This window comes from Aulonocara stuartgranti (assembly GCF_965226115.1).
Source record: "Aulonocara stuartgranti genome assembly, chromosome: 4".
In the NCBI taxonomy this organism is placed as follows: domain Eukaryota; kingdom Metazoa; phylum Chordata; class Actinopteri; order Cichliformes; family Cichlidae; genus Aulonocara; species Aulonocara stuartgranti.
Genome location: NC_138942.1, coordinates 24464577 through 24479204, shown reverse-complemented (window position 1 = coordinate 24479204; position 14628 = coordinate 24464577). Strand labels below are relative to the sequence as shown.

The following is a 14628-nucleotide window of genomic DNA, read 5'->3' as shown; positions in this document are numbered from 1 at the left end:
CAAACTTCAGCAAAGGCAATGTGCAAAGTTTACAATGACAGTAGAAGAGACCTGACCTCACTAAGGGGACTTTGCCTGACTCCACTCACTCTGTTTGCAAGTGGCAAGCATAGTTCAGTTTAAACAAACCGAATGACAATGATGAAAGAGTTATACTTCAGGGAGAGAAAAAAAAGTAGAAAAAGGTAAAAGAGGAGAATAGGAATCACAGTTTTGCTATCCCGCGTGATGCGGTGTGGGTTCTCTGTTATTATTTGCTATTTATTTCTTCAGTATGTTACATCATGTTTATCTTTTGTTCATTGTCTGTGTTTGTTTTAAAATGTGCATGTGAGGATGAAATAACCTTACTTGCTGTAGAAAAAAATCTACCTTGGTCTCTTGTGTTCTGGGGGCCTCTGGATGTCTGGAGTTTTGATCTCCTCCATACCTGCTTCATGCCCTGGAGGACGGGGCTGTGGCCCCCCCACACCCTCTAGCAGATCATTACATGAAGGAACCTTTTGAAAAAACAAGCGCGTCCATGCTCACAGGTGTACACACGGGTGATCACACCCACAAACTACACCCTTTTTGGCTCCTACCTCAAAGCACACTGTTCTGTTGATCTTATGTGCTGCACAATAATGTTTAATATTTAGTATTTACTGTCATATTCCCATATATCATTGTGATGTTGTTTATTCTATTACTCTTGTTCTCTTCCGCTTGTTTTCTTTTTTCTTTCTCAGCAGGTGATCCAGGTGATTGATATATGCATTTTTTTCCTTTTTTTCTTTTTCTGCTCATTCTGTTGGTTTTTGTCTTTTGCCCTTCTCCCCCGTCCCTCTTCTCAGCTGTTTCTCTTTCCCTCTTTCTTTCTCCCCTTATTTCCCCCAGTCAAGTCTGTCCCGTATTCAGTAAGTGAAAATAAAATAAACAATAAAAGGTGAATCAAATGGACCATTACGGCAAGGCTGGGATGGTCAATTTGGTAAAGTAAATCCGTTGGGCATCTTTCTTTGCCTTTAGGCAACAATTCTGATGGCAAAAGAGCCAAACGGGACAGGCAAAAAAAAAAAAAAAAAAAAAAATCTACCTACAGTACAAATAAAGCAACCTAGCCTAGCCTAACTTAGCCCAAATAGTGAGTGGAGCAGATAATAATAATTAAATTAATGCTAAATACCTAAATGCTGCGAGTCTAGTCTTAACTATGGGAGAAAGACAGGATGTAATGCAACTTCCACTAGAATCACATTATTTCATGTAAATTATTCTGGCATTTAGCATTAGTTAAGTTAGCTAGCCGAGCAGGAAGTGTGTTCAGCTCTGCTAGCTGGAGTATGACCTAACTGAGCATGCTCATCCAGGAGTCAGAGACACGATACCGGCAATCCACTTGTTACTGTAGCTAGCTAGCTACACTTGCTGGCAAGCAGTATTAACACTTCATAACCAGTCAGTGTGGTTTAGTTATCATTACCAAAAAAAAAAAGGTCTCTGCCATTTCTATTATAATGTGTTGCCTATCAACTTTTATTGTTTCTGGTGTCAGATAATTTATAACAAAGTAGTGATGACGGTGGGAAGGATTTTTGCCCCGGGCCCCAACAAACCCTAGAATCACCACTGTGCAGAGCCAAATTTAGCAAAAACTGAAGTCTGAAGCCAGAATTTTTATCTTAGCTTCCAGACTTTAGCAATTACAGAAATTCTCATCTTATTATTTAATACTATGGCCATATTTATTATTTGCATCCACTATTGTAAGTGAAAAAACTTTTAGTAGTTTTAGTAGTTAATTCTTTGGGGTCTTCATCTGGTAATGAAATCGTAACACTAAATCAATAGTAACTTAAAGTGTGTACAAATCTTTAAAACAAAGTAAATCTAGAAATTGCAGCTAAATAGTTAAAAATTGAATTGGTGAAAATTTTAGCTAGAGCTAAGAGTTCGGTAGCGCCATGTTATCATGTTATCAGCCATGTTCTGTCAGCTCAGTTTGCTTGTATGGTAACTCATACATGCCAAAAAACAAAACTTGCCATTGTTGGAGCGCAGCGCTCTGGCAGAGATGCCGTTTGTGCCTATAGGATGATGAACACCAGTACCATCCACTGCTCCGCCCTCCCCGGGTTGCTTCAGAAGCTCTGTCAAAGTCCTGGAGGGAAGAAGAAAAACAACATTTACACACTTTGAGCATCCTGCACACAATCTGAGACAGTAGACAAACAAATTGCCTAACGAGCTTTCACAAGTGCACTCACGCACATCCACAAAAAGGGAAGAAGAGAGGAGAAAAGTGTGATATGAGGCAAAGATAGAAGAATGAGAGAGAGAGAGCGCTGAAACAAAGAGGACCAGAGGGAGAATGTTTGAAAGATTGCTTAGCTGGGACTGTCAGAAAGATAATAAAAATTGGAAAAAACAAAACAAAACATGGATGTGCATATAATATGAACTGCCATTTTTTTTTTTTTAGCAAAACAACTTTATCTCAACAGCTTTACCTGCGGATAAAGATTATTTACATCAATAACACACAAAATGCTCTGAATTCAATTCAAGACAGTGGAAGTGAAGATAAAAAGGATGAGTCTCTGGTTGTTTGCCAGCTGGGAGCGTCAATCATTTATAAGAAATAAGACAGCTTCCCCTCTTGCTGTCTTTTACTGTTTGATGCCTTTGAACAAGTTCTGATGCCGCTTGAAAACTGGAACACGGGCAGGAAAAGGCCTGCAGATTTAACTCTTTGGGAGCACGCAGAACTTCAGCTGCAAACAAAGACTTGGACTGAGAGTTATATCTGATGCACAGTATGGCGTTACTCTACTTTAAATGTTTTAAAGACACTGGATAATGGCCATGTGGGTGTACTACATCGTGGGGGTACTTCCTTACTTGCTTCAGGATGTGCTGTATGTAAAAATTGTGGAAATGCACAGCTGATTTGGGAAAAAACATCTTTAGTCAGGTATGACAGGCAGGGCTTCGTGTATACTACTGTTTATAGGGTTTACATGCAGTATATTATATGTGAAGACTGCTCTCAGTGGTGTGCATACATTTAATTCATTAAAAATGCTAAGCCTAACCAGATTCTAAATATCCCACTTGTAACTTTAACTTAAATTAATGGACCTTATGTGATGTAATGTCTGCAAGAAGGTTTAGTCCAGAATAAGTCACATGGAACAAACAAGCTGAAAGAGCTAAGCAAAGATTTTTGGAGAAGCAATGGCAGAGAAGATGGAAAAATGACGGAGAAGATGGAAAATGTTGGTTTCAAAACTGCAATTCCTGCCCCGCTTGATCACCATTAATTGCTAAAATCCACTATTTGCTTTTAATAAGGCCAAAGAAAAAGAAACACTCACTGAATTATACACTATGCCACTGCTGACTTAGGAGTCTATAATTGGTTCTTACAAACTTTCTAGTGTTTTGTGTACATGGCAGGAGAAAGCGCGCCATCAACGTGTCGTTTTTGACAAGGAAATTACTGTGACATAGTCAACAAATCAGCTGTGACCTCAGAGCTGCTTTCAAAAGACCCATAAATATTTCCTCACTGTTAATCTCACTGTTGAAACCTTCACACAGCCTCCCAAAATGCATTAAAGCAATTGTCTTTCTATTAGCCTGCTGTGAAATGGTTGCCTGTGGTCATGAGAGCAGTGAGCATGAAAACATTAACATCAGCACAATATAGTGCAATCAAACACAATACACGTGCAAGAGGCAATGAACGCACCCAGCTTTGTGTGTCTTTGCAGGTCATTCAAACTCAATTCATCAAATTTAAATTCTAATAATTAAAAAAGGAAACTCTTATGTGACAGTCACATGGAAAGATGCACTTCTTAATAGGAATTATGCAAAATTTTAATGTCTGTCATTATTTTTTTCATGCATCAGTTTTGTGGCCATTTTGAAATTCCATTATCCAGAAAATTTACTTAGTTCTATGAATCTGAATTGAGCAGTTGACACAGATTGGTGGATGCTTAAAGTCCCTGAAATACTTGTTTGATCTCTGGTAGCAGATTTGGAGGCCTGTAGAAATATTATGTAAAGCAGTTTTACATATACAGTACACGTAATGTTCTTTAAAATCAATTCAAATGAGAAATAAAAGCTTCAATATAAACAAATTATTCTCAGGCAAATCTCAGATGGTCAGGTGGAAAGTGTCTGGTGAACCGACCTGTTGAATAAAATGCTTTTAGTGCTCAACCATAGTAGAAAAACACTATATTAGAAGGAGTGATGACTATGTGTTTGTGCATTTTTCCTGCTTTTTTTGTTTATCTGGTCGACCATCATTACTGTGACCTGTGTCTTATTTCTTTATAAAATGTTCATGTATATGCAGTATATCAGTCTTATAACTAGTAGCCTACACTAGTTACTTACCTGCCTATTTCAATTTAAACATTACTGTTGCTTGGGGTTGACAACTGTCCCGTTTTAGCCAGGATGTCCTCGTCTAATGAGTAAAATTGGTTCGCCCTTTACTCTAACTTAAATATTCCTTTTATATTGACCGTTACCTGGACGAGTACTTGTGTCACAGCTAGGGCTGGGCCATATTATACCGTTCACGGTAATACCGGTATAATGTTAGGCAACGATAGGAAAATGAAATATTGCGATAGAATGGGAGTAAAACGCGCATGCGCAGTGCCTTTGTTTTCATACGCACATGGCCGATTGTTGAGTGAAACAGATGAACCAGAATTGGTTTGTAAAAATGGTGCAACTTCCGTGATGTGGAACTGGTTTGGTGTTTGTCCGTCAGATACACAACAAAGCACATTTTTTTGCAGAACATGCAAGCGGCCGTTGTTATTGTCGTATTTGTCGGACTAAGATGCTCTTAAATCTGGGAGTAATCTGGGTCCTAAACTCCGTATACTTCAGGTCAAACAACACTGCAGCATCACTTAGAGTTAAAAACTGTCTAAATTCTTTCATCTTTAATAAAACGATCAGCATTGCTGCTTTACCAGGTGTAACTATAAAGTTTAACTTCCAGGCATCCATGAAAACAAAAGTTATTACATTTAACGGAGTTAGAAGTTAGCAGGAAGCTAGCGGAAGTTAGCTCGCTAGTTTCGCTAGTTACCTAAGCATGATATTGCATGTTCTGACGGAGAGATTTCTGAAAAAAATCAAACGTACAGTTCTGCTATCACTTCCAACATAAATGAAGACAGGAAACTAAACAGCAGTGACGTTTGTAGGGTTACTGAAGTTGGGCTAGCTGGTATATAATGATGTGCTACGTGATCGCTAGCGACACAGCTATGTTAGCATAACATAAACAGTGAAGCTGGAGGACGAACACTAACACTTTTCCACTTATAAAAGTTAACGTGAAGGTTCTTCATGGTTAGAGACAAATGCAATCGCATGGCAGGATGCTGTAAACGGACCAAACTTCAGTCAGGAGAACAACTGAGATAATCCATCCACAATACGAGGTTAGTCATTAATATACTGCAACAACATGGGAATAGAGCAGCTGCCAGAGAATTCAACATTAATGAATCAATGGTACAGAAGTGGAGGAAGCAAGAAGAATGAGTTTAATAAAGTTTGATTTATCTGACTGCTTTGTTTCGCTTAATGTGCCTTATAATCCCGTGCACCTTATGGTCCGAAAAATGCGTACTGCACACTGCAGTTTAATGTTGCAAAGCACCTCTTTTTAACTTCAGTGGATATTATACATGGTTATGCTCAGGATATGTCAGCCCATTTCTACTGGAAATGCCTTTTGGTTAAACTTTCAGCAAGGAATTTGCATTTGCACTGTTACATTTTTATAAAGCTTTAATGTACATAAAAACCAGCTTCTTGTTTAAGTGAAAATAAATGGAAGGTTGTCTTTTTGCGCTAGTAATGTTGTGGAGTTGTATTTTGTCTCGCATCAATTATATCGTCGGTTATATCGTTATCGCAAATTTTCAAATATATATCGTGATAAATATTTTTGGCCATATCGCCCTGCTCTAGTCACAGCCCTCAGTGACACCCGTCATGTGCACCAGATGTGTGAAATAATACGTCATTTGTGAAAATATGGTGCCGTTTGGTCTGCGTAGCATATCAACCAGGGTACCTGAATCCCCCATTTACAGTATTTTATTTAAACATTTTTTCTTTTTTGCTTATTTTTCAAAGGAAATGCCATATTGATTGTTTTAAATGAGGTATTGATTTAATTGAATACCAACATTTTACTGCATTTTTATTATAAAAATATGAACATAGAGTACATATTTGTATTATGCCCAGCTGGTTGTCCATTGTGCTTCTGGCACGCCACAGTGTCCTTTATTTGATAGCTAAAAAGTTGGCAACCCCACTGTCGCTGGTTGTTCTTAGCAAACCGTGCACTTACCAGCAACAACATTTGCAATGTTGGCTGTGATTGTGGTGCTAGCTACTGCATTTTAGGAACATTTGCAGCGTGTTGTGAATGTAAATTCATTTACACGAAAAACTAATTAATGCTACAGCACATAAAGTGTGTTGCTGTGCCTGCAATGCCTGAAGAAAATCTGCTGTTAGCTCGCTAGCATTATCAGTGCTAACGTTCCTTCAAAGTCTTTGCTGCAATCAGAAGAGAGGGGAACTGAGGACTGAGAGCAGTAAGCATGGAGCATTCACAACTCAGCTCCACTCAGCTGTTATGAGTGCTCTTGGGCAGTTGACAGAGAGAACTTATGTACTCAAAAGAGAATTTCAAAGTATAGAAGTAATAGCAAAAGTCTTCAATAACAAGCGATAGAGTTTAGTTATTCCTTTAGAATTTGTATCCTGTTTTTCCTTTCACATTTATTTTGGTTGAATGTTTTACTGATTTTTTAATTCAACCCAACTTTTTTGCCAAACTTCTGTTTGTTTAAACATCCTGACTCAGTGTCCTGACTTTGATCCTGAATCCTTTATGAGACTTAGCATAAAATTAGCTATACTGTAGCTTATTATTATTTGACACTTGACATTATGTTATAACTGTACTGCTAAAATTTGTGGATCAGTAGTTTTGTTTTTTCTTTTGGAAGTTTGTGGTCTGTTGGAGTGAGTCAGCAGTCACCGGTAATGTTCATTCTGCCATGCAGTGAACATCTATAAAACTGATATTCTAGTCCTACATCTTTCCCTTGAGGAAATACATTCTTCACTTTTCTGTTTATTTATCTTAAGCAAAATCTATTCCAATCAAACAAAAATACTAACTTCACAGAAATGTGATCTAAATTGAAATCTATTCATTAGCTTTCAATATGCAAATCACCCTAAAAACTTGCTCTTCACCTTTGATGTTTCGCAGACTTTAGCCAATCACAGGACTCTCAGGACCAGACCAGATGAGACTATAGAATAATATGACAGATATGCCAGAAAAGCATTTAAAGCAGTATATTGTGGTGGTTTAACAGGTTAGATGGAGTCCTTGAGCCTTGAACAGCATGGCTTAAATCTCAAATCTTGTTTGGTGGGAGGAGCTTAGAACAAAGAGGTGAGAGCTGTCAATTTTTACATTTTGGCTTTTTTTGTGTTGTTTAAAGATGGCTGCCTACGACAGCTACTCCCAGGTGTGAATATGAAGGGAGGTGCTGCTGTAAAGCACCCAGCTCAGCAAACCTCCCCTGGATAATTTTCTAGCCGAATAACTTTTTGTTTTTTTTCTGTTTTTCTTTCTTTCTGTTTTTTTTTATTCAACTTAGTGGAATTTCACATATTACACATGCTCTCTGGGCTGAATGTGATTAGATTGAGCTTACTGTCAACAAAGGAAAAAATTGAGCAACTCAGCAGTTTTATTAGAAATTATTACTTAAATTGTCATCATTTATCATGACTATTAGCTTAGACCTTTATCTCTAGCATTATTTGGTTGAAACTAGCATGGCTAAAAACACAAAGTTTGAAGTTAGAGAACAAGAATGAGATTTCCACAGGGATATTGTGTAACTGATGGCTTAAAGGGACATGGAAGTATAAGCAGTACCCACAGACTAGATGGTGTGTGCCACATAATGTATCCACACATGCATCTCAATTGCCCTTTGATTTTCCGCTTGCTAGCTAATACATTTTCTCATTAATACGTGTCCACTTCCAATCAATTACTCCATTTGTCTTCCTCTTTCATCCCTCCACCCCCACTCACACTGTCTCTTGATTTTCTTCAGCCTGCAGAATGCTTATGAGGGCTATTGTTGAGCACTTGTTGTTCACTGCACCCCCTATCTCCCTGGAAACATCCTCTCTTTCTTTCGCTTCTCTTCTAATTCTGTTTTATCTCCCCAACTTTCTGGGTCTGACTTTGCCCCCCCCCCCCCCCAACACTCACACCCGTTATCTCTCCCACATCTTTATTTTCATTGCTATGAGCCTTTTATCTCTCCCTGTATCACTTCCTCAACCCATCGTCTCTGTCTTCCTTCTCTGTCCCCTCTGATTCTGCCTGTCTTGCACTCTCTCACCGTTGTGTCTGCTCCGTCTCTCAGTCTCTCACCCTTTGGCCCACTTTCTTTTCCAGCCTTTTCTTTCCCTTTAGCATCCTCAGCCCTTCTTCCCTTGCTTCTCTTCCCCTCCCTGAGGAAACTGTCACAAACTATTCCAACTTGCGATATTTGTCACGGCTGGCGGAGGGAGCCGTGTGGTGTGGAGGAAAAGGAGGACCCAAGATGCAGCAAACTGATGATACGAGTGATGTTTTATTTACAAAGGTGGTGGTGACAAAAACAGGCAACGAGGTATGAGTACTTTACAAACGGAAACCTAAACTGGGAGAAACTAAGTGACAAACCTGAGACCATACAAAAGGGGTGCGGGGCAGAGAGCCGCAGAGACAGGAACACCATAGAACGCAGAGGTAGACAGATGAATGCAGACGAGCCGACAACAGGCAGGAGAACACACAGGGCTTAAATACACACCAGTAATCAGGGGATGAGGGACAGGAGGGCAACACAGCTGGGAGAAATCAGAACTGACGGGACAGGGGAAATGTAAACTGAACACACTCACATCAGACAGAGACCTTCACAATAAAACAGGAAACTCAGACACGGGGAACCAAACAAGACACAGATCTAAACAGACAGCTTCACAAACAGATGGGGTGACACCATAGACAGACAGATCCAGACGCAGACTCAGAGGCAGACCGAATATAACACAGAACTAAAACAATCATCATCATGAAAATGATAACAAACTAAAAGCGCTGGGTCACCGACCCAGGACCATGACAATATTAGCACTCTTGAAATGAGACTGAGTGATGCGAGGACATCGGAGCTGCATATTCAGATTCACAAAAGGGCTCAAACACTGATCGGACTTTGCATTAAAGGCATACGTTTAATTCCTGCTTCTGACTATCTCTACATTGCTGTATGAGGTACGTCACAGCAGCACGGCTAAAACGTAGAGGAAAAATGCTTAAATTGTGGGAAAAAAATTCAGATACCATGTAGACCTCCAATCAGAAGAGCATCCCCCCAGTCTGTACGCTGAGGGAAATCTGGCCCTTTTGTCATAAGGGGAAGAGCGATAAGAGTTGGGTAGATGCATGTGGGTAGGCCTACACACGACACACATTAAGTACACACTATATCCTGCGCCTGCCTAAGTTTGTAATTGAATAAGAACAATTAAGGTTATTTTTCCAAAGTGAGCATTTTGGAGGTTAACCAATATTCTCTGTGAAATGTGAGCTTTAAATTCCTTCATTCATTCATTTCCTAGAGCTATGAGTCCTTCTGGAGGCATGACGTTGGTAAATGGATTTGTGTTTATATAGTGCTCTTCTACTCTTACATACACAGCCATACAGAACTTTATGCTATCAAATATACACTCCAAATGGACTTCCTCTGCAACACATGATGTTATATAACCTGAATAATAAATAAAAGTTCATGCACATGCTATTTAAAAAACAGCAGAATGCACAAAAATATCTGCTACAGATAATACAGATTATTCCAGTGAGGTTTGGAAGAACTTCTGGAAAACTCCAAAGAAACATCTCCAGGCAGTCTGATAGGCTCAAAGCACCACATGCCCAGTTTGTTCCCTAACAGGACTTCCTGAACACCGCAGAGTAAGAAAACACAAAAGCTGCTCCTGATATCTCCCGAAATTATATTTGATAAAACATAATCAACTTTAAAAAGCTAGCAGGCGTGGATCTGTTGAGACTGATAACAGGGACAAATTAAAAGCCCTTATGAGCCCACCAACCAAGCATGAGTGTGTTTTCCAGTCAAGCATTTTAATATGTGCGGTAATTGCTTCAAATGGAGTCAGCCATCTACCGTCGTAGAATCCTTTCAGTCGTGCGCAATTAGTGATCATTCAGACGTTTGCAGGGAAAAGGATTAGTCTCTGGAAATTGCGCTGATATTCACGCAGTGTGAACCCTCTCAAGGGTGAAACATGTGGCGCTTGATTAGTCAGTGTGTTTGACAAGGTTTTTCTCTTTAATTTTACACACATGGAAGCTGAGGAGACTGACAAAGCTGCCTTTAAAAAAAATATAGAATAATGTGTACTGTGATTTTTATAGGGTATTGTTCTATAGAATCAAAGAGACCTCACAACACCAAGGAGTGTGTGATGTGAGTAATTTCTTATAGAAAGAGATCGTTGTTTTACTGAAAGCACATGTTGGTGCGAGACACACTGACAGGCTGATAAGAGGTTTGCACTGAAAGCCACACAAGTTTATAAAAACATGTATATTTTTATTAGGTCAACTCTGTTGATGTGTCACAATATTCATTTATTAAATTAAAGCAGCACATGGGTGTGTGGGTGAAGTTTCCAAGAAAAAAACCCCACTCTCAAATAGTAGCCTTATTTTACCTCAGTGGCAGAGAGAATTCATTTTCATGTCCCTGCGATATTCATTTTCACAGCTGTAATTTCATCAGGAAACAGTTATGAAAGGTGTTCCACTTTGCTTTTTACCTGAAATGGCATTAAACTACTGTTGATGGAACTCCTCTTATCCTCCAGATTTTTTAATATTTTGAGATTAACTGTCCCTCAGCCTTGCCTTTACTCTATTCCAGTGGTTCTTAACCTTGTTGGAGGTACCGAACCCCACCAGTTTCATATGCGCATTCACTGAACCCCTCTTTAGTGAAAAATAAAATATGATTTTTTTCAAATTCAAGACATAGATATGTTTTTTATTGGTGCACAAAATGAGCGGTGCAGGGTCTGCCGAACCCCTGAGACCGACTCACCGAACCCCTAGGGTTCGATCGAACCCAGGTTAAGAACCACTGGTCTATTCGCTCCTGCAGTCGGTCTTCAACTGTAAAAAAACTTAAAATCCTCAAAACATGAAGATAAACAAACCCACAGGATGTGTTGAATTAGAAACATTTGGATTTAATATAAAATGTGATTTGTGTTAAAAGGGATTTAAAATATCAGTGTGTTTAATAATACTGTGAAACATCCTGAGCACCGCTAATTTCTTTATATAATGCCAGACTTTATTGGCACTTTTTAAAAGTGAGCGATCGTGCTCCTTGATCTCTGAAGTTCTGTCAGTTCAAAGGTTTTCTTTGAACCTTGGCTGCTTTTTCACTCGTTTTCTGTGCAGTCCTTGTACCTGACTCATTTCAGAGGAATGCTTTGAATCATTAAAGCATAAAAAAGAGACCAATTCAAGGGATTAACTAGTGTCATGTCTACAATTGTTTGCTGCCTACAAATAGACCAATTTTAAATGGAATTTTTGGTATTTGATCCCATTTTTGTAGTCTATAAAAACACCAAAGATAACACAGTTTGATGGAAATAAAATAGCATTTTTGCACCAACACGGTGACTCTTTAAGAGATATTAACTGAAAAGTGTGCCACATCTCAGCGTGGTGTACAGTGTGCACTTAAAAAATTAAGGAAACTGGACAAGTGGAGGGCAAAAAAGAAGTGTCAGTTCTAAAAAAAACCCAACAAACTATCTACTATCTACTCAACTATTCTGTCTGATTTTTTTAAATTTAAATTTTTTGGTCAAATCTTAACCGAGGAGTTCAGCACTGAGTGCGTATAGCGACCAGTAAAACACAGTGGAGGCTCTGCCATGGTTTGAGGCTGTGTTTCAGCCAGTGGTGTTGGAGATCTTGTCAACAATGATGTAATTATGAATGCAGAAAAGTACCATCAGATATTGATCCACCATGCAACACTATGTGGAAAGCATCTTAATGGCACTGGCTTAATTTTTCAGCATTATGATCAATGATCCCAAATACACTTCTAATCCAGAAGAAAAATATACCTGGATAGAAAAACACACAGGGGAGCAGTCATGGATTGACCTCCCCAGAGCCCAGAACTCAACATTAATGTGTCGTGGTGCGACTGGTGATCTTGCGTTTTGTTTTTTGTAGTCTGAGGTGGAAAGGACGAGTCCTTCTGCTGAGTCCACCTGTGGGAAGGGCTATCCTGGAGTAACACCTTTGCACCCGTTTCTCATTCTGGAGATGTTGCAGTGGTCCCCTGTCAGATCGTCATCATCCTTAAGGTGTACTCAATTACTTTTCTGAAAGTAGCTTTGTCTCTCCTTGCTTCTGCTAGTTGACCAGTATTCCCTCTCTGTGTCCCGGCCTGCCCACTCTCACACTGGGCCACCCAGACCTTTCTCCCCACACATTTCTCTTAGGAAAGGCGACTATCATTACACTGACCACATTGTGCCTGTTTCCCTCTGATCGCCTGTTATCTCCCTGTTTCCTGTTTGACAGATTCACCTTATGTAAATCTGTAAAACTGTGGTTTCTCCGGTGCCCTCTCATTGCTGCTCTTGTTGTTTTTTTTAGTAAACTTTCCAAAACTGTCTGCTGTTCTGGTCTGCTCACTGGGTCTGTAATCAGCCTTATCATGACGCATTAAAGCAGTGTGGGATCATCTAGAGAGAGAACAGAATAAAAGGCAGCCAGCAGCCAGCATCCAAAGAAGAGCTTTGAATTACCTTTAAGAAGCCTGGAGAACTATTCCTGAACACTATTTTGTGTGCATGTGTACATATTTTAATAAATTGCTGCATCTCTTTCCCATTTTTCCTACAAAATATGAAGAAACAATGTGCAGCTCAAGACTTTTGTACAGTTATGAAGCAGCAGAGCAGCTAAAGGCTATCTTTATAAGCTCTTATAAGCAATTATTCTCTCGCTGTTGTGTCATGACAGAAAATTCAAACGGGTGTGTTGAAGTCCAAAATAATCAAGCCACAACTGACTTGCTTGTCTCAATCACTCAGCTGCATGCACGTGGGAATTTGTGACATCAGCTTAACAAGTGGTTTGTGATGGAGTGCAATTTGCCACCTTTAAAGAAAAGAAATATTCAAGACGCACTCTTTCTGTAGGCAATTTCAGCAAAACCGCACGGCTCTCGCTTCCAGGAAAACACAGTTTTCCCTCCACCGAGAGGAAGAAGGCCAATTTTGTTTTTTCATGGTCAAATTGCATATCAAACAGGGCCATAGAGTCAAACACTGTGAAACTAATTCACTGCATCTGTACAGTTGTTTTTCACAACCCTGCCGTGGCCCAGTCCTTGTTGTATAACTAAATCCGCACTATTGTTTTCAATTGTCAAAGAGCGTTTGATGCTAAAAATAAAGTGAGAAAAATACCCCGCGGTCATGTAATAAGACATTCAGTATTGTTCCACACACACGCACGCATTTACTCCCCTGGGTCTTTACCACAGCATTTTGTGGCTGAATCACTCTTCACTGTCACAGCAGGTTAGTTTATATTACAAGGCCCCCCCTCCCCGTGGATGATTCCAGGGGCCAGTAACCTAGCATGAAACAGAGCATGGAGCTGAAGCCCTGCTGTTTCCAACGACTGTATGCTGTATAATTGTGTGTGATGGCGCTTGCCACCTACAGTTGTGCCATTTGACTAACCTACACAAACACTGATTTGTGTCCACTCATGCACACGCAGATAGACACAAACACACACGCGCAGCTGCCAGTCTCCTACCTACAGTTGTGCCTAGGGGGAGTTAATTGATGCCACATAGAAATGTGACTCATCCCTTAATTCCCAGGGGTGGTAATTTAGCGAGGTTACAGTAGGCGGGAATTGTACAAGTGGAAGTGTGTAGTTAGCAATGATTTCACAAAAAAAAACCCTGAATCTTTCAGGGGGGCAGAAAACAGATTTAAAAACTGAACAAAAGAGAGTTTACTCAGGTTTATGACCCCATAAACAGTTTTTTTTTTAAGTCATTATTAATTAAGACCTCAAATTAAACAAAACAAACCACTTCTCAATCATTTCCCAGCTTCATGATGAATATTACATAATGTGCTTGTGTATTTTTTGCTTGTTTTTTTTTATGTCCAGGAAAAATAACTTCACAAGCAAATTGATTACAGTACACATGATTTCCACACTCCTGCACCTTTGCTGTAGTGGTAGGTTTTTTTTAAGCAGCTGATTGTTATGTAAATAAAGTTCAGAGTTATTGTTTCTAAAGTGTTGCCTTTGAACCGGCTGTTTAAAGCAAAAAATGCAAAATGATACCTTTGAAACTAACAGGAGGAGGCAGAAATTTAGATTTACTGGAGTTCAAACCT

The 14628-nt window shown here is 39.5% G+C and overlaps 1 protein-coding gene across 1 annotated transcript in view; it reads right to left on the bottom strand.

Moving 5' to 3' along the window:
- Positions 1-14628, bottom strand: part of LOC309704579 (protein shisa-8) — a 137786-nt gene that overhangs the window by 86147 nt on the left and 37011 nt on the right. The window contains exon 3 of the mRNA XM_082529817.1: positions 2028-2143. Coding sequence (XP_082385943.1) covers positions 2028-2143 — 116 coding nt within the window. The remainder of the gene's footprint in view (positions 1-2027; positions 2144-14628) is intronic.